The 19,638-nt window shown below is 37.2% G+C and overlaps 1 protein-coding gene across 2 annotated transcripts in view; it reads right to left on the minus strand.

The window, feature by feature from the left end:
- Positions 1-19,638, minus strand: part of Nell1 (neural EGFL like 1) — a 761,263-nt gene that overhangs the window by 581,016 nt on the left and 160,609 nt on the right. For both annotated transcript variants that reach the window (XM_090347997.1, XM_090347996.1), the window contains exon 5: positions 18,538-18,634. In XM_090347997.1, coding sequence (XP_090204123.1) covers positions 18,538-18,634 — 97 coding nt within the window. The remainder of the gene's footprint in view (positions 1-18,537; positions 18,635-19,638) is intronic.

The raw sequence follows: 19,638 nt of genomic DNA on the forward strand, positions 1-19,638 counted from the left end.
GTACATCCATCCTGACAAAGCTACAATTAGCCACCACTGGTTAATGTCGATGAGATCAAAGTTCCAAGAATCCAGCAGAAAATGTTCTTAAATTATCACACCAAAAAGGTATTGGCACCAGAACAATTTTCTTCAATGCTCTAATCAGACGGATTGATTTAATGAGGATTTTTTTTTTCCAGAGCCGGGGACCGAACCCAGGGCCTTGCGCTTGCCAGGCAAGGGCTCTTCTGCTGAGCCAAGCCCCTGACACCTATGAGGCATTTTGAAGGGAGGAAGAAAGGTAATAGACTGAAATGTTTATGCAATGATTCATTCAGTCAGGGAAATAAAATCAAACATTATCTTTACCCCCTGCCCCAAGTAAGGAGCAGAGTCTTTGCTGCTAAGTCATAAGGCTCAGCATCTGTGAGTAAAAATGGGTCTTCTAATATTGGAATTCAAGCTGGAAGACTACCCCCAAATTTAAGAAAGTTATCAGGGGCAGCATTTCTCAAAGGAAATACTGATTGGGCATTTGAATTTCTGAGGATAAATTTAAGATTCTGTCTTTAGGTTTGTTATTATTTTTAGAAAGTTTTCTTTCAGATTTGATAGAAGAGTTATTACAGAACAGATGGAAGATGTGGAAGCTGGTTCAGAATATTGAGCTTAAAGTATAAATAAAATATCTGCTTAAGATAGTGCTGCAAGTCTTTCTAAGGGAGTAACATTTAACATTTATGTGATCCTCTTCTAAACAACAGAAGGCAGTCAGCAAATGCTGTTTTCTCCTTTATTGTTTTAAGCTAAACTATGAATTAGAAATATGAAAAGAAACATCAAGATCCCAGCATCTCTGCAGCAGAATTATATGTATTAATTAACCTCTTCCTCTTTGAGGATGACTAAGTGTTGTGATTACAAAAGTAGATAGCCTCACCATGGGGAAGAAATCTCTTCCATCGATATTAATCCATAATGACTTGCAGGGGGTTACCAGAGACCAATTAATGGATTCACAATCTAAGTGAATCAGCTTCTCTCTGGGACAAGACTGCTCAGTTTTTCCAAACAAGCTCCTCCAAGAGGCTATCATATCTTTCAAGGTTTGGCACTTAGAAAAATAGATAAATAAATGACAAGAAGTAAGGGGTCATGGGCTCGAATTCTGGATCTGACTCTAGCTTTCTGGGTAAACATAGGCTATAAATCAATAATTTTCTCTATATCTCTGTTACTTCATCAGAAAAAGGAGTGCTAGATAAATACAATACTACAAAATCCTTCCAACAGTCAAATTCTGGATCAATTAAACAGCAATAAGTGCTGATACTACCAAATTTTAGATCTCTGTGGTTTCATTGTGTAATTCTTCATGTCATAACATATATCATATGTAATGAGATATAGCAGCATATATAAACACATACATATGAACAAAGACATAGATTTTCACCAAAGAATAGACTATCATGGAAAATGGAACATCACTTTAGAAAAATCAGATTTGATTATAGATTTACAGTAACTCAACCACATTTTCATTTTGCCCAAGACATAGGGATTTCCTGGAATATGGGAAACTCCAGGCCTAAAATAAAAAGACTGTCAAAAAAAACCCCCTAAGACAGCTGTTTATCCACGGTGATACAGAAGTGTTAGAGACACATATATCAAGAAATGATTGGAAGCTGGGCGCCTGTGGTTCAAACCTGTAATCCTAGCTGCTCAGGTGGCTGAGATATTAGGACTGTGATTCAAAGCCAGTCCAGGCCCTGAAAGTCCATGAGACTCTTATCTCCAATCAATCACCCGAAAACTGAAGGTGGAGCTGTGGCTCAAGTGGTAGAGTGCTAACCTTGAGCCGATGATCTCAGGAACAGCGCCCAAGCCCAGAGTTCAAGCCCTATGACTGCCCAAAAAAATAAAAATAAATAAAAAGATTGGGCCCATCTATTTCCTCCTCATCAGAAGATCCTTCATTCTTATTTCTGTCATCCAAGGAAAACCAATACTCAAAATTCTATGTTGTGTTTGCCATGACACAAATTAGTTTATCAAAAAAACTTAGAAAATGCATTGTAAAAGAAGTGCAGAAAAGGAAGGAGGAAGGATGACAAATTCAATCGTGCTACTCAATATACACTGTGTGGATATTCAGAATACACAGAGGTATGGCTGCAGGAAAATGGAGGGAAGAGAGGAAGGGTGACATTGTCCAAAGCAAGAAAGGTTATTACCTGACTTAAGAAATGGTAACCCACCCTTCTCTATAACTACTTACTGATAATAATAAAATTATGTTTTGAAAAAGATACTCCCTTCCCGATCACACATCACTCAACAACAACCTCATAGAGGACACACCTATTCTTTAATGACCCTACTAATTTTAGACAAATGATAAGTTATAAATTTATTCCCCATACTTTTTCTGCATTTTTCTACTTGCTCTCAGTATCTACTACATTCATACTGAAATAGAGTTCACATCATCATTTCAAATTTTCAAAAAAAAATACTGGATGAAGATAGTGAATTATGTTTAGGGAATTCTGGAATGATTTTGGTATCTCCACCTATTACTGGTCTAGGACCAGAAAATGTAGTCATTTGACCAAGGAGAAATTAAAGGCTTGTAATTGAAAGGACCTCCAGGATAGTGAAACAAAAGCCATATAATGAATGATTGTTGTCCTTAATGTACTATGTTGTCTCTCATCTCCTTTGCTGTCCCTTGGTTATCTCATATTGGTATAGTATCTCACTTTGTTATCTGATATATTGAATTTATTTGTATTTGGATATTTGAAAGTTGATAGGGAAGGGGGGAAAACCAAGACGGGTGGGGGGTGTGGGGGGGGAGGGAAACAGGTACCAAGACATGTGAAAGGGTATCAATGTATGTGAATTAATGCACCTTCTATCTGGCAAATATCATGTAACCCTTTTACTAATTACAATAAAAAAAATTAAAAAAATAAAGGACACAAGAAAGAAAAAAAAATTAAAGGCTTGATCATGTAAGTATCCTTAAAAAAAAAAAGTATACAGTAGCAGTCTACCAACTCCAAAAATATTGCTGCATCCTACAAATGTTATGGGTAAGAACACATGGGGCTCTAGTTACATGTAATAATAAGATATTTCTACCAAAAAAAATCTGTTTTCAAAATAAGGTTTAATTTTAATCACCTTAAATGGATTCTAATGAAACACAAATAACAAATTATCCATATTCAAATGCTGATGCATTCATTGCTAGCAGTTTATTAAAATAGTTTGCTAAAAAATCATTCAGTGCTGAAAAGCAGAGGCATTTTTTTCTTCCCGGAGGCTTATTTTCCCTACAATCTTGTTTGTACTATAAATTCCTGAACAATCCATTTTCTCCATCCATTTTCTAACCCTCAGCATGTCTGAAAAACCCCAATAAATTCCTATAAGGCAGAACCCAAATTAATGAGATTTTATTGTTAGCTGGGACAAAAATAAACCTCCTTTCTTCCCTTTTGTTTATCCCACCTGTTGCCATGTCTCTATCTCCTGCAGTCAGTTGGAAAATACATTTATGCCATAGAAGTTGTACATTATGCTGAACATTAATGTTTGAAGAACTAATGCCCATATTTCCATTATTCCTTGAACTTTTTTTTCTTTTTTTTTCTTTTCTTTTTTTCAGAACATTATGTTGATAGGACCTTGTTCTGATTGGAATAACCAAGATTAGGCAAGCTCTCCTAATCCCTAAGAGCTTTCTGATAAGACACAAATGAAAGCTGCTTTACTACCAAACAAATGCTAATTCCTTTTAACACTCTTATTTCCCTGCAGATCTCTGTTTACATCGAAGAAAATGGTTCCATCTTTTTTCTATGCTAAAACACTGAAACAAATTGTCGTGAAAGGGAAAGAGAAAAGGGGTGGGAGGACTTCCTGCCAGGCATGTAAATATATGGATGAAGATGTGTTCCGTTTATAAACTGGAAACGACCCCAACAGGCAACAGGCTAGCAAAAAGTAAGACTTGGCAAACTCAGGAGGAGGGTGTTCAAAACGCATCCAATTATTTCTTTCTGCCCTGAAGACAGTTAATAAAATATTCCAGCTTGCATGAAGCTAACAAAGACACTTGTCGACTTCCATTATGATCAATAAAAACTGTCAGCTCATTAGCATATCGTTACTTGCCTTGCTGTTTTCCAAAGCCATAACGCACAGAAATATTAATCTACAATTGTATACAATTTGCCAGTTCTGTGGCTTTGACTTTCTGCATGACAGAAAGAATAAGAATTAAATTTGGAAAGGGGGGATAATTCAATCTAGCTTCTTCTATGTGCCTATAAACATATGTTTACCATCTGTAGAATTATGGGAAGCAGCTGAAGTTAAAAATAAATAAATAAAACAAAAATCCAACAGCTGTAGTATTTTAAAAAAGTATAATCAATTTCACCTCCCATTAACAGTTCGGCTGTTAAAGGAGACAGTAAGGCTAGGTAAGCTAAAGGCTAGACCCTATATCATCAGAGAAACAAAGATACAAAGACACAGACAACAAATCTTTGCCTGAATGACAGGGTTTGGATGGAAAATCTCCATCCAAACTGTCAGAACAGTGAATCTGTGAAGCATCCCACAACTCATTGTGCATCACCTATTTTTTTTCATGTCTGATTTTTTCCTTATACCCTTGAAAATTTAACAGCATCATCAGCTTAAAATACATCAAAGGGAAATTGAGTGGCTAGTCCACCCATCTTGATATTGAAAACCTTTGGCAATTGGGAGATTCAGATAAGCCTATCACTACTGACCAGCTATTTTCTCAAAACATGTTATTTTGAAGAAGAAAAAAAAACAGCCTCTGTTCTGTGTCTCACACAGGAATTATCTCAGGAATTATCTGATGTTATACGCTATGTGCCCTGGCATCAAGCACGTGAACCCATCCTTTGCTCTTTTAGGAGAAGCAAGTGTCCACCAGGACCCAGAAATTAGATTTGACAAGTGAGGAGCTCTTGCTGTTAATTTGCCTGTAAAGCAACCTATTAATATGTTAAGACAGAATATTGTTATTTTGAACTGAAAACATATAAATATTTTTAATTCTGGAGCAATAAAACCAGTGGTTCCTTGGACCCCTGGCAGTAGCACTGATAAGGCAAATATGAAATGCTTGCCTCTCACCTGAGAAAACAACTGCCTTGTTTTAAGGATTTTGCAACATTCAATTAATCAACACATAACCAAAAGGTAACTGCAATAATGACAAACTGGCCTGAGCAGACATCTCTAGTCTCTAAAAGACAGAAACACTGGCTTGGAGGTTTCTAAGGAGGAAATGACTTTTTAATACAAATTAGAGAGACCTACCTCTCCTGGGACATGTTACAGCACTGCTGAGAACTGTTAACATACTATTACAGTAAATGATATACCTTTAGTGTAAGTACCCCTTTGGATATCTATTTTTCACTATAGATAAGCAAAGATGTAAGACATCTGCATAATCTGACAGCCATTAGGCCCCTCTCTTGTGCCCTGACTACCTTGAGTGAAAGACGATAAGCCAAGCAGCCATGAGAGTACTCTCATGCCAGTACTGGCTGCTTTGAACACTCCACAGCTGCCTTAGGGAAGCAATATGGTAAACACAGCGACTTGCTGTCAAAGCACAATTCTACATCCTGGAGGTATTGCTCCAGCCACAACTGTTTCAAAAAGCTTGCACTGGGGGCTTTGCTATCACAAGCCTGAGTAAACTCTAGATGATCCTTATAACCATTTCCACCCCAGGACAAGCATTTTTCATTGTGACCCAGCAGAAAGTCCGTGACTGGTGAACACACAATTCCTAATTTGAAGAGGGACTACTGTGATTGGAACAACTGCTGTCCTCATTTGCATGAAAGATTATGCCATCAGTGGTGCAAATACAGGATTGAATGACTGGTACAGCTTTTCTGACTTTATCCTCTTTTTGGCCACATAAGCAGTCTGTTTAGCTCACTTTGTTTTGCATGCAGTTCCCAATATTGCAACATGAAGCACAAGAAAAAAGCTTCTGAGTATTTTTGTTGTTTGTTTTGTTGTTTGTTCTTACCACTTTTGATCATTATCACTGGTGGAGCTGCCTGAACTGGTAACACAGAGAGTAGCAGAAAGTATCGTAGAGCTACAGTAGCAAATGGTAGCCAAAGCAGGCAACCCTACCTCTTCCTTTTCCCCTCTCCCCCAAACGTAACCTGGACAGAAACAATGAAGAAACAATGAAGAAAAGAGGCCATAAAGGAAAGGGGGGAAAAACTGGGAAGAACTGAAGGTGAGAAACCAAGGGACCTAGTCACTGAAATTCTTCCAGAGAGCTGCCAATTCTCAGATGCCCTAGGCTTAACCACTGACATACTTACTGCCATAGGTCTGTACAAGAACTGTAACACTAAAAGGCTAGAAGGCATTTCTTAATGCTTGCTGTCATTGTCTGCTGCAATCCCCAGATGTAGGAGACCAAAAATTTTAGTAGCTGCTAAGTGCCAGGCCACCTGGTAGATAAAGCCCAGAGCAACAAGCCTCCGTTCTGATGCCCCTGCATCTCAGGACTTAGATCTGTAAGAGTCTTAGGTGGTTCAGGCCAGGCCACAGACATTGAGTACTTAACAGAGGACTGACAGCACTGAAAGACTTTTTCTACCTATCTATCTATGATTCTACTTGCCTGAACTTTCATACTAGTGAGTGGTTGTGTTGCAGAAAATGGAGATGATTCCATTGGAAAATATGTGATGAAACAGAATGGATTCACAAACTTTGAACCAACTTATAGAACCTTATATCAAGAGGAAGAGTTTATTTCTGAACCATTGAATCTGTTCTTCTGACCTTCTTTAACACATAGAATATAGTAGAAGTCAACAGTGGCCGTTCTAAGTTCAGGTCTCAAAAACCTTGTGAGCAGTCTATTCCCACTCCCCTAAATTATTGCCAAGCTTCATGGGAATCAACTCCCACCCCCCCCAAACACCCAGACACACACCCAGACACACACACACACACACACACACACACACACACACACACACACACAACCTGCTAGATAATGAGCATCACAGGTTCTAGACATTATCCCCAGACAACAATCAATCACTATGACTGAAATTATCTCAGATAAGGAAGCCCAGAGCTAGCCCTATCAACCCACTGCAGGTATGTGTACAAACCCACAGGGATTCAACCAAGCTTTGCCTTAATATGGCCTTCCAATCAGCTATTTAACAATTTAAGCCCCAGAGTAATGGACTATTATACCGCAATCATTAACTGATAATACTCACTAAGAAGAAAGGATCTGTGCCCAGGCACAGTGGCTCACACCTGTAATCCTAGCTACTCAGGAGGCTGAGATCTGAGGATTGCAATTCAAAGTCAGCCTGGGCATTAAAGTCCATGAGACCCTTATCTCCAATTAACCATTAGAAAACTGGAAGTGGCACTGTGGCTCAAAGGTAGGGTGATAGCACCTTGGGACAGCATCCAAGCCCGTAGTTCAAGCCCCACAACCAAGAGAAGAAAATGAAAGAGAGAAGAAAGAGAGAAAGAGAGAGAGAGAGAGAGAGAGAGAGAGAGAGAGAGGAAGGAAGGAAGGAAGGGAGAAGAAAAGAGAACAGAAAAGTAGTATGATTATGGCATGTTGGGCACAAATGAAAACAGCAGAGATAAAACTGAGAGAACAGTAGAGGGAAAAATCTCACACTGATTTGATATGTAATGAAGATGCATTGAAAAAGATTGAAGCAGGAGTATAACTTCATTAGTTTTAAACCTAGGCTAACCGTGAATGTGACATTCAACAGCCATGAGTAGGTAAATCCAGAAACCAAATTCAGATCTTCACTTAAACCCAAATCCCTTACCTTCTCTGTACAGTTACATGCCTATGTAAAGCATTAAAGGATGTTACAGTATTGCCAGCATAGGCATCTCTTAGCAATCTGCTAGAAATCATAACAATTATGGTAGTTGGGTACCATTCCATCACTAATAAATAAGACACTGGAAACAAGGTCCATATACTTCATTCTTTTTTCTTTTTGTATTAGTGATAAAATATATTTTTAAGTGCCATTAACTGCATTCGCAACGTAAAGCAACTATCATCACTTACTATTTACAAATTTTTATTGCTCCAAACAAGAGCTTTATTATATTATCACCTTCTGTTCTCAATGCCTATTAACCTTAATTGACTTCAATAAATGTCACGATTCTTGATATTGCATGTAACAGTTGAATTATATAACATTTGTCCTCTGGGGACTGACATTTTTTTTCATGGCATCTGCTTAAAGCTTATCCATATTATAGTGTGATTCAGAACTTTCTGATAATTAATAATCATTTCCATGACTTATAGCCTATTAAATGTATGCATATACCACATTTTTATATCCTTCTCTACATGGATGAATATTTGAGCTGTTTATTCCTTGGGATATTGTGAATAATGTTACCATGAATGCTGGCATAGCCAGCTTTCAATCCTTTCAAAAATCTAAGACAGGGTTTAGAATCCTGTATAATTTAGCATACCCAAGTGTATCTTAGATCCAATTTCTGCATGTCACATAAAATATGCACCACTTGTTTCTCTGAGGTTGGCATACCATACACACAGTAAGACCATAAAAGGATACCCACAGGAGAGAAACGCAAAGGTACAATGCCCACATGCCTTTTCATACTTATATAAAATATGTTGAAATGATCTCCACAATATGGAAACAAGAGATCTTTCTTTTAAAAATTTTTAATGATTCTTCTTTTCTTTATGTGTGGTTCAAGTGTATATTTTTGGGAGGGTGGGCAGAGGGTATAGAACCCCAGGGAAAAGAGGTGAAAAAGTGCGGCAGTGGGGCTCACCAAACATTGATGCAAGTGAACTATTCACCTTGGGGTAAAAATGGGAGGGACAAACTTGGAGAAGGTGAGGGAACAGAACACACTATACTAAAGGAACGCACTCATTACCTGACTCATGTAATTGTAATCCTTCTCTCCATGACCTTTATAATAACAATAAAGTAAGTTAGTTTAAGCAATCTTAGAAGCTGCTGGGTCACATGAGAATTCTGTCTTTAAATATTTCAAACTACTTCTCACAGCCACTATCCCATGTTACATTCACACCAACGGACAAGGTTACATATTTTTCATAGCCTTTTTCTACTTAAAAAAATGTATAATGTTCAGGTGTGGTGGCTCACAGTAGGGTGAGATTAGGATTATGATTCAAAGCCAGTTCAGGCAGAAAGTTCTTTACACTCTTATCTTCAATTAACCAACACAAAGCCAAAGTAGAACTGTGACCTAGGTAGCAGAAAATCAGCCTTGAGCAAAAAAATAAAAATAAAAAAAAATAGAGCCAAATGAGAGTACTGAATTCAAGCTCCAGTATTGGCATGGTGTGGTGTGTGTGTGTGTGTGTGTGTGTGTGTGTGTGTGTGTGTGTGTGTGTGTGTGTTTGTGTATTTATATATGATTGTCATTTTGATTAACATTTTCATAATGATTAAGGATGTTGTGCATCAATTCATGTGCTTATTTTCCAGTAGTGAATTAGTGATGTTTAGAGAAATGTCAACTGATCTGTCCATTTTTAATTGAGTTATTTGTCTTTCTGTTGTTGAGTTTTATAAGAATATTTTGCAAACCTGGGTATTAGGTTCTTATTAGGTATGTAATTTGAAAATACTTTCCCTCATTCTATGGGATTTTGTTCCATATCCTTGGTAATACTGTTCTTGTATTTTTCCATTGAACAAAAGAGCTTATGAATACAATCTACCTTAATCAATGTCCAGTTTCTCAAAATTCTCACCTATCACTCCCTTACCTACCATGTCTCTCACTCCTCATAATTATATAGTATATACATTAAATTCCTTATCTTATCCTCCTCATCTTCATTCATCTAACCTTTGCTCTTGACCCCACCCCTCCTCTTTCAAGTACCCACTTCCTGATTCCTATTTTGTTGAATTTTGGCTTTGACTTTCAAAGGAATGACACTGAGTTCTCTGATTCTACTATATTTTAGTCAATACATCTGTATACATATATATATATGTATGCTACTCAACATATTTCACTTAAAAATTTTAAGTTAAATCAAGCTTCTACATATAAGAGAAAACATGCATCCATTGTTTCTCTGAGCATGACTTAATCACTTAAGTTTTCCATATATTTCCATTTCCTTACAAATAATGCCATTCTTTCTAATGGATGACTAACATTCCTTTGCATACACACACACACACACACACACACACACACACACACACGCACATGCACGCACACACACCACCACCACCACCACCATCACATTTTCTTAATCCATTCATCCACTGAGAAGTATCTGGGCTGATTTCTTAACTTGGTTAAGGTGAAGAGTGCTGCAATAAGCATGTCTCTGCTCATTGTTTTATTGTATTCTGGTCTGCAATCTTTTAGATGGATGCACAGGAGTAAAACTGCTAGATCACATCATACCTGTAATCCTAACTACTTAGGAGGCTGAGATCCATGGATTGTGGTTTGAAACAAGCCTGAGCAGAAAAGTCCAGAAGACTCTGATCTTCAATTAACCATCAAAAACAAAACCAGAAGTGGAAATACGGTTCATGTAGTACAACGCCAGTTTTTAAAGAAAAAACTAAGGCATGGTGCATAGTCTGCCCCTGAACACACGCACACACACACACACACAAATATTTTTGATGAAGCTCAAGTTATTTATTTTTCTTTTGTGGTTTTATCTAAGAATTCACTATGAAATAGATTATTGAGACTTTCCCATACATTTTCTCCTAAGGGTTTTATAGCTTTAGCTCTTCAATTAATTGTTGATCCATCTTAAGCTAGTTTTTATAGATGATATGAAGTATGGACCTAACACCATTCTTTTGCATGTGGAAATTTAGTACCATTTGTTGAAGAGACTTTTATTCCCCATTAAGTGGTCTTGACATTCTTGTCAAAAGTTAACTGGCCATGCATGCAATGTATGGGCACATATCCCATTGGGGTATACTTCCATCTTCATACAGAAGCAGGCTGCATTGGTTATGACAGCTTTGTGGCAAGTTTTGAAATTTTGAGTCCTCTAAATCGCTTCTTTTTCAAGATTGCTTTGACCACTCGGGGTTCTTTTTGGTTCCATAGGAATTTCATAACAAGCATTTACCTTTCTGTGGGAAAACATGTTAGAATTTTGCTGGAGATTGTATCGACTTTATTGATTGCTTTGGGTGGTACTCAGTATTAACCTCCCAATTCAAGATAAGAGATGTCAGTTTAGTTAGGTCTTGTTTAATTTTTTTTCAACAAAATTTTATGGTTTAAAAAAATTCAAGCTGTGTATTTCCTTGGTTAAACTCATTACTATGTATTATATTCACCTAGTTACACCCATGAGTGGAATTTTCTCTTAATTTCCTTTTCAAAATATTTACTCATGGCTTATAGAAATTGTAATTGATTTTTCTGTTCTGATCATGTAAACTGTTGACTTTATTAAATTCATTTATTGCTCTAGTAGCTTTCTTATAGGCCCTTTGGAATCTTCTATATATAGGATCATATCTGAAAATAGAGGTAGTTTAACCTGTTCCCTTTTCTATTTGAATTAATCTTATTTCTTTCACTTGTTCAACTGCACTAGCTAGAAATAGTGTGGAATATCAGTGATGTGATCCGTGCCTCATTTCTGATATTAAAAAGAAAACTTTCAATCTTTCACCATTATGTATGATGGTGACTGTGGGTATTTTCATTTACATCTTTTATTGTCTCAAAGAACTTCTCTTCTGTTGTTTGCTTTCTATTTTTTTGAGAGAAAGAGAGAAAGAGAGAGAGAGAAAGAGAGAGAGAGAGAGAGAGAGAGAGAGAGAGAGGGAGAACACAATCAGGTCTCAATAAGTTTATTTGGCTGAGTTTAGCATCGATACTGTTAAGAATATTAATAATAGATCATTATTGTAAGCAGCCCTTTTAATTGTTAATTTTCCAATCAATAAGCTATGCTGGTGAAAGGCTGGGCCACTTTGACTGTTAAATCCACAGTTGACAGACCTTTCCCTTATGCCAAATTGGCCTTGGGCAGAGAGCTGTCAACTGAGCACATCCACTTTTGGCCACTGATTGGATGTCATTATAACAGCCCAGCTGCTTGGAACATTCCATGGATGCCTTGAGGAAACTACACTCCAGCTGCAAGGAATGCTGAAACTGAAGCCATAAGTCCTGTTCCAGAAGGCCCTGCTCCTACCATTATTTCTATACACACTTCAGTCACATGCCTTGGTGAACTGGAAATTAAGCTTACCATAATACAGTGAACTCTAAAGCCAGGGAGAGCATGTTCCCCAGAGATTCAATGGAAAGCATGAGACTGGAGTAATAAAGTCTACAAACTGGTCTTCATGCAAGGTTTGTGATTCGTCCTTATGTAAGTTTCTAATTGGTGGAAGTAGAAGCTGGGTGGGTTGTGATTGGTATAAATTGCAATCCTACATTTGCACGCCATACTCATGCCACTTAGCCCCTTCTGGCTATATACCCAATATGTCTTCAATCTTCTACACAGCCTGAAGATAATCTTCATGTGCTGCCCGCATGTTGGAACATTAGGCCCAATAAAAGGCTTCTCAAGTGTTCTTTTCCTGTCTTCTTGTGATCATTTTTGTTATTGTTTGTTTTTGTTTTAGGTTTTGTTTTTTGTTTGTTTGTTTTGTTTTGCTGGTCCTGGGCCTTGAATTCTAGGTCTAGGCATTGTCCCTAAACTCCTTTTGCTAGCACTCTACTGCTTGTGCCACAGTGCCAGTTCTAGATCATTCTGTGATGAATTGGAGATAAGAGTATCATGGACTTTCCTGCCAGGCTGGTTTTGAATTGTCATCTTCAGATCTCAGCCTCCTGAGTAGTTAGGATGGCTGGCCCCATGACCCACAAAAAAAAAAAAAATGGGGGCCAAGAGTTTGGCCTAGTGGCAGAATGCTTGCTTAGAATGCAGGAAGACCAGGGTTTGATTCCTTGGTACCACATACATAGAAAAAAGCCAGAAGTGAAGCTGTGATTCAAGTAGTAGAGCTCTAGCCTTGAGAAAGTCAAAGGACAGTGCTCAAGGCCCAGGACTGGCAAAAAAAAAAAAAGAGAGTTGCCCTTGGTTATAGGCAAAGTGTGCTATCACCCATGACTTAAGGGCTAGGTATGACACCAGCTGGCAATGATTACTAGCATGAGCTAAAAGTCAAGAATTATAATATACCAAATGGCAGGCCACTGGAGAGGCCTCTGTCTGACCTGTACACCTAGAGCTATGTCTGTCTTCTAAAGCTTACCACTAAGCTTTAGATCCTAGAGCTGTAGACTTCTGAATCAAATCATCAGTCCTGTATGTCCCAGTCATTCTCTTCCTTTCTCTCTTCCTCTCTTTCTATCTCTCTTACATACATTCACATGCATGTGTACACACACATACACATACACACACACCTAGTGCATCAATTAGTATATTTGATAGCAAAGTAAAAATCCTTTAGGTTCTCTTCATAATACTTCTTTCTGTTTCTCCCCAAACTTTTTAATTTCAATTATCTTATTTTCAAGTTCAGTGATTTTTCTTCAGCCTGTTCAACTCTGTTGTTGAATTCCTCTGGTGAATTTTTTCATTTCATTGGTACTTCTCAGCCACATATCTATTTGGTTCATTTACATAATGGCTCTCCCTAGCTGCTTTGCACCTAGTTTTCCTTTTTCTTTCAATGACTTGACTACTAGAAACTTCAGTTATTTTGTGGTAGCTCTGTCCTGCAGAATTTGAGTACAGGAATCCAATCTATTATTCTTTCTTCTACCCTTAATATTAATCACCTAATTTGATAATGAATACTATAAACCAGAATTATAACTGCTATTTTACTTTAAATATTTTCCTCCTCTTCATTTAATTTTGTTACTGTTGTTGATGGGGTTTTGAGACAGGATCTCACTATATTGTTCAAACTCTTCTCAGATTATAGGCTCCAATAATCTTCCTCCCTCTTCCTCTAATGTATATGGAAGTACTTGGCACAGGTTTATGTTGCTGTTATATCCTCTTCCTTTAATACTTAGATTTGGAATTTAAACATGCTTTTTTAATATTTTGGTCTTGGCTTCCATGTGTAACATGCAAACAATTAATTTCTCTATTATTTTATAGAATATTTTCTCCATCCTAACTAAATCAAATCATTCTATCCTATTCTTTTATTGCCATTATATGTCTAATTTTATTTTTGCTAAATTAGACATGGTTATTACTGTTTAAATCATTTTTTTCTTGCTGATCATGGGGCTTGACCTCTGGGCCTGGGCACTGTCCCTGAGTTCTTCAGCTCAAGGCCTTGAACCCCCTTGAACTCTACCCCTTGAACCACAGATCCACTTCCAGTTTTCTAGTGGTTAGCTGTTTTGAACTGCAATCCTCAGATCTCAGCCTCCTGAGCAACTAGGATTGCACTACCTTCATTACGAATTTTATATATGATAGATGAGATTATTGACCCCTATTTAACCGTAAAAACTATAGGTCATCAATGGTGTGAGCCACTGTGCCCAGCTTCTCAAATGGATTATTTAGGCCTAGACATAATTTCAGTATTTATTTCTTCACCAATTTTTCTTATATCTCATATCTTCTTTATAAGGTTTTTAAATAAAAATCTATCAGTCATAAACTAAGAGTTTTATCTAAAAGTATACAAGTACTTTACAATCATTCTCAAAGAATGATTAAGCTATATACATTCCATTATATCTGAGTAAAACAACATACAGAAATTTGATAATATTTTTACATTGTCTTCTTGCTTCTGCATCTACTATGCAACATATGTCATTATTTTATAGAAAAAAGTTACCTTTTTCTCACTGGATGCTTTTAAGACCTTTCCTGTGTCTTTGGAATTCTAGTCTGCCAATAGTTGTGTGATTGTTTGAATGATTTAAAAAATATTCCCTGGGTTCTTTTTTTTTTTTTTTTGCCTGTCAAGGGGCTTGAACTCAAGGCCTGAGCACTGTCCTTGGACTTTTTCTCAAGGCTAAAGCTCTACCACTTGAGCCACAACACCACTTCCAGCTTTTTTCTATGTATGCGGTACCAAGGAATTGAACCTGGGCCTTCGTGCATACTAAGCAAGCACTCTACCCCTAAGTCAAACTCACAATCCCCCTGGTTCTTTTTAATCCAGAATTTGTAACATCACAGAACAATCCTTCAATAAAGTCAGTTTCTTCACTCATTGTCTCTAGATTTTATAATATGACTTTATTTGGACAATAAGATATTAGCAAATGTGGTTATATAAAAAGAGCCTTGAAAAGCACAAGAATACTGTAGCCTGCTATCTTCTTACACTTTAAATCGGACAGTAGCCACATGAGTAAATCTGAACTGGGCTACTGGAAAAACAAGAGACCAAATGGAGATGACTGAGAAACACTACTCAATACCCAGCCTGCTGCCAGAGGTGTGAAGAGATCATCTTGCCTCCTGCTGATGGGCCAGTTGATCAGAGACACAGGAGAGAGCTCATCAGGTTTAAGCTTAATAGGCCAAACCAGAAAAGCCTTCAGAATTGGGAGCTGAGGAAAAACGCTACTCTGTTACCCTCTAAGTTTTCCAGGTGAAATTAATGTAACACATAACTTCATTTCATTTTATTTCCTATGAAAATTGACAATTCTAGAAAGTTCTTAATGATTAGATTCCTAATAGTGCCTATAACTTCCTTCTTTCTATTATCTTCTGAAATTTTCGAATGTATTGACATATGCATGTACCTACATATGATACATAATATATACTTACATACAAAAATACATATGTGCATATGCGTAACTATTAAAAGTTATTTAAATTTTTTTTGTATGCATTTATCTTTTATACATTTTAGTCTTTTTTTAAATCTACATTCTATTCTCAGGGTAAAGGTGGATTTCATGACCATTCACTCTGCATCTAATCTACCATGTAGCAGGCTCACTGAGGGATCTTCTCACTTCAATGACTAGAGTTTTCATTTCTAGAAGTGCTTTTTATTTCAACTACTCCTGGACAAATTTATCATTGCTAAACATCACACATTCTTCATTGCTTTCTTTCTTTATGTATTTTCAACCCACAGGGATTTAAAAATTTTCTGAAGCCCTGGGAGGGCTAATAGAATTGATTTTCCTGTTAACTGTAATTCATGATGGTTGAAAAATGACTATCTTCAAAACTTGATTCTATAAGCCTTCTGTGAGGTCTGCATCAACCCTGATGTTGTCCAAAGATAATTTTCATTTTCTCATTGGGAATCTACAGGGAGATCACGTTAAGAAAGTGGGAAGACTCTCCTAGCAGAGATTTACAATAGAACAAAACCTAGATACATAAAGCCATATAGAATGATGCTAAATAAAAGGACCTCTAGGATACAGAAACAAAAGCCATATAATGAGAGATTGTTGTCCTTAATGTACTATGTTATCTCTCATCTCTTTTGCTGTCCCTTGGTTATCTCATATTGTTACAGTATTGTATATATTGTATCTATAGTGTATATATGATTATTTGGTTATTTGAAGTTGGATAGGGAAAAGAGGAAAACAAGGTGAGGGGCAAGGGTTGGGGGAGGGAAATGAAGACCAAGAGAAAGGGTATCAATGTATGTGAAGTAATGCACCCTCTATCTGGTGAATATAATGTAACCCTTCTATTAATTGCAATAAAAAATATATGAAGAAAAAAAGAAAGTGGGAAGAGCTACATGAATAAGGTAAATCTGTGTTTCAAGTCTATACAGGGACAAGACTGTCAGGGATAAGACTGTGGCTGTATCCTGAGAGAAGTACCTTTTTTTTTCTTAACTGGAGATAAGATATAGACATACAGGTTACTGGATTGCCTGTCTTTGCTAGAAAGTAGACTTTTCCTCTTGACCTTTTCACTGGAGGTCTAGTCTTCTCAATACTGGCTTCACTTCAGAAGTTTCCATTCCAACTCCCAAACATGCATGAGATTTGAGAAATTTCTCACATCCCACTGTTCAAATTTACAAAAGATTCCAAAAGAATCTTTATGCATTGCTGGGGCAGGCAAAGTGCTTTAGACACCTGGTAAAATAATTTGGAAAGTTCTCATGATGTTAAACATACACTTCATGTAAGATTCAGCAATCGCAAACCTACCTATTTACCTAAGTGAAATGAAAAATCTCTGCTCATACAAAACTTATATGCAAATGTTTATGGTAGTTGTGATGAAGTCAAATATCTATCAACTAAGGACTGAATAAATAAACTGTGGTACATAAATAAAATTGAATTGGTGTGTTTCTATGCGATAGAAAACACAGAACATAGGTGAGTCTCACTGCCATGTGTATGCAATATAGAGATATGAATATAATATATATGCATAGGTAGACACAATTCCATTTCCATAACATTTTGGAAAAGGTAAAATCATATATTTGGTTCCTAAAGAATCCCCTTCTAAATGCAATGATGAATTTTTAAAGAATTCTATTGTACTTTCTCTAGCATTTCAGACATTCTGAATCAGGAAGGCTTTTAGAATACCTAGTTTCCCTGACTGCCAGAGGCAAAGAACTGTTATTCTCTTGCACAATAAGACTATCTTCACATGCGACTGTGTTTTAAGTTTTTGAACTCATTTTATCACAGTTCTGTAACATTTCCTTGCAGAACAACAATACAAAACCTTACATTACCTTCTTCATAGATAAGAATGCAGAGCTTAAAGGAAGTAGAGATTTGTTTGCTATTGTACATATACACATCAAACCCTACTGGTTTCCCATTTGACTGGCATCAAGGAGACAAAATCTTTTTTCTGTATTGTTTTTTGGTTTGTTTGTTGCTTTTTTTTCTGCAGGTACATGGGTCTGAATGAATGGCCTCCTGTTTGTTCAGTTGGCTGCTACCTTTTGTACCATGTCTCTGATCCTTCTTTTAACTATTTAACTGGAGATAGTGTCTCAAGAACTTTTCTTCCTCACTGGCTTTGTCTGTAGCTGGCAGATTTGTGTTGCAGGTAAACGATGATCTGAGTACTCAGGCTCCAGTGCCTTTGTCTTGGTGCAGCTCTCCTCACTGGCTTTGAAGCATGATTCTCAATATCTCAGACTCATGAGTAGCTACAATAACAGGCCTGAGCCACAGACATCCAATCAAGGGACATATTGTAAGGACCATTTAAACAGTCATGCTTGGTAGTACAGTGAGTCATATGACCTTTGAGCAAGCCACCTAGCTCTCCACCTAATTTCAATGTATCTCCTTTATAGAGTCAAAAGATGATTTAATTTGTGTCAAATGCAAAAAAAAAGTAAATGGCACACAGTAAGAAGTGTCTAGCTAGTATAATTGCATACAATGTTGCCTCCAACCACACTGAAACTGGAGTGCTACCTATATGCACATAAATAAGAAAGAGCTTACTTTGAACAAGCCATGTTTTTGGTTGCGCTGTCCAAGCCATAAACTGCTTCCTGGGGGAAAGTTGGTCTCTGGAGGATCTATCACTCGCTCATAAATCCTGCAAAGATGAAAAACACAGTTACTAATAGAGAAGCTTGAACCAGAACTGAAAGGCACATAAGCTGTTTAAAGTATTTCTGCATTGCTGGTCACTGGTGACTCAGACCTATAATCCTAGCTACTCAGGAGGCTGAGATCTGAGGATTGGGGTTCAAAGCCTGCACAAAAGTCTGTGAGATGCTTATCTCCAATTAACCACCAGAAGAACTGGAAGCGGCACTGTGGCTGAAGTGGTAGAGCACTATTCTTGAGATGAAGAGCTCAGGACAGCGCCCAGACCCAGAGCTCAAGTCCCACAATGAACCAAAAAAAAAGTATTCCTGCATTCAACACAAGGTGAAAAGATGATGCCAAGATATCCTATATGTTCCATGCCAGGTTTTGTGAATATGGAGATCTGTTTCTGGAGAGTATTTGGAAACACTATCTGGACCCCTTCTGCCTTTTTGTCATTTCTTGTTGGCAGAGGAAGAAAGAAAAGGGAAACCTTTTTAAAATAATTTTTATTGTGATTAATAGAAGGGTTACATTATATTCACCAGATAGAAGGTGCATAACTTCACAAACATTGATACCCTTTCTCATGTCATGATCCCCATTTCCCTCCCACTCTCCCTCCCACTTATCTTGATTTTCCCCCTTCCCTATTCAATTTCAAATAACCAATTAATCACATAACAGATAACAAGGTGAAATATTGTAACAATATGAGATAACCAATGAACTTTATAAATAATCCCGAAGAAAGTGGTTTCATCCACAGGTGAAGAAGCTGTTCATACTCACACATCACCTAAGTGAAGACGTCAACAGGCAGTGGAATTAGGACTAACTCTCATGTGTCACCCTCCAGTAGCCACATGCTTCCCTTGGCAATCTATTGCTCCCTGACTTTAGTTAATTTAGCTGCTATCCAGTTTTTGAAATAAATATTAAACAAGTGGGCAGTGGTTATTCAGATAGTCAACTGAGTAACTGATGTCATCATCCAATTTTTAAAAA

Source organism: Megascapheus bottae, chromosome 16, assembly GCF_031878675.1.
Source record: "Megascapheus bottae isolate mThoBot1 chromosome 16, mThoBot2.hap1, whole genome shotgun sequence".
Classification (NCBI taxonomy): domain Eukaryota; kingdom Metazoa; phylum Chordata; class Mammalia; order Rodentia; family Geomyidae; genus Megascapheus; species Megascapheus bottae.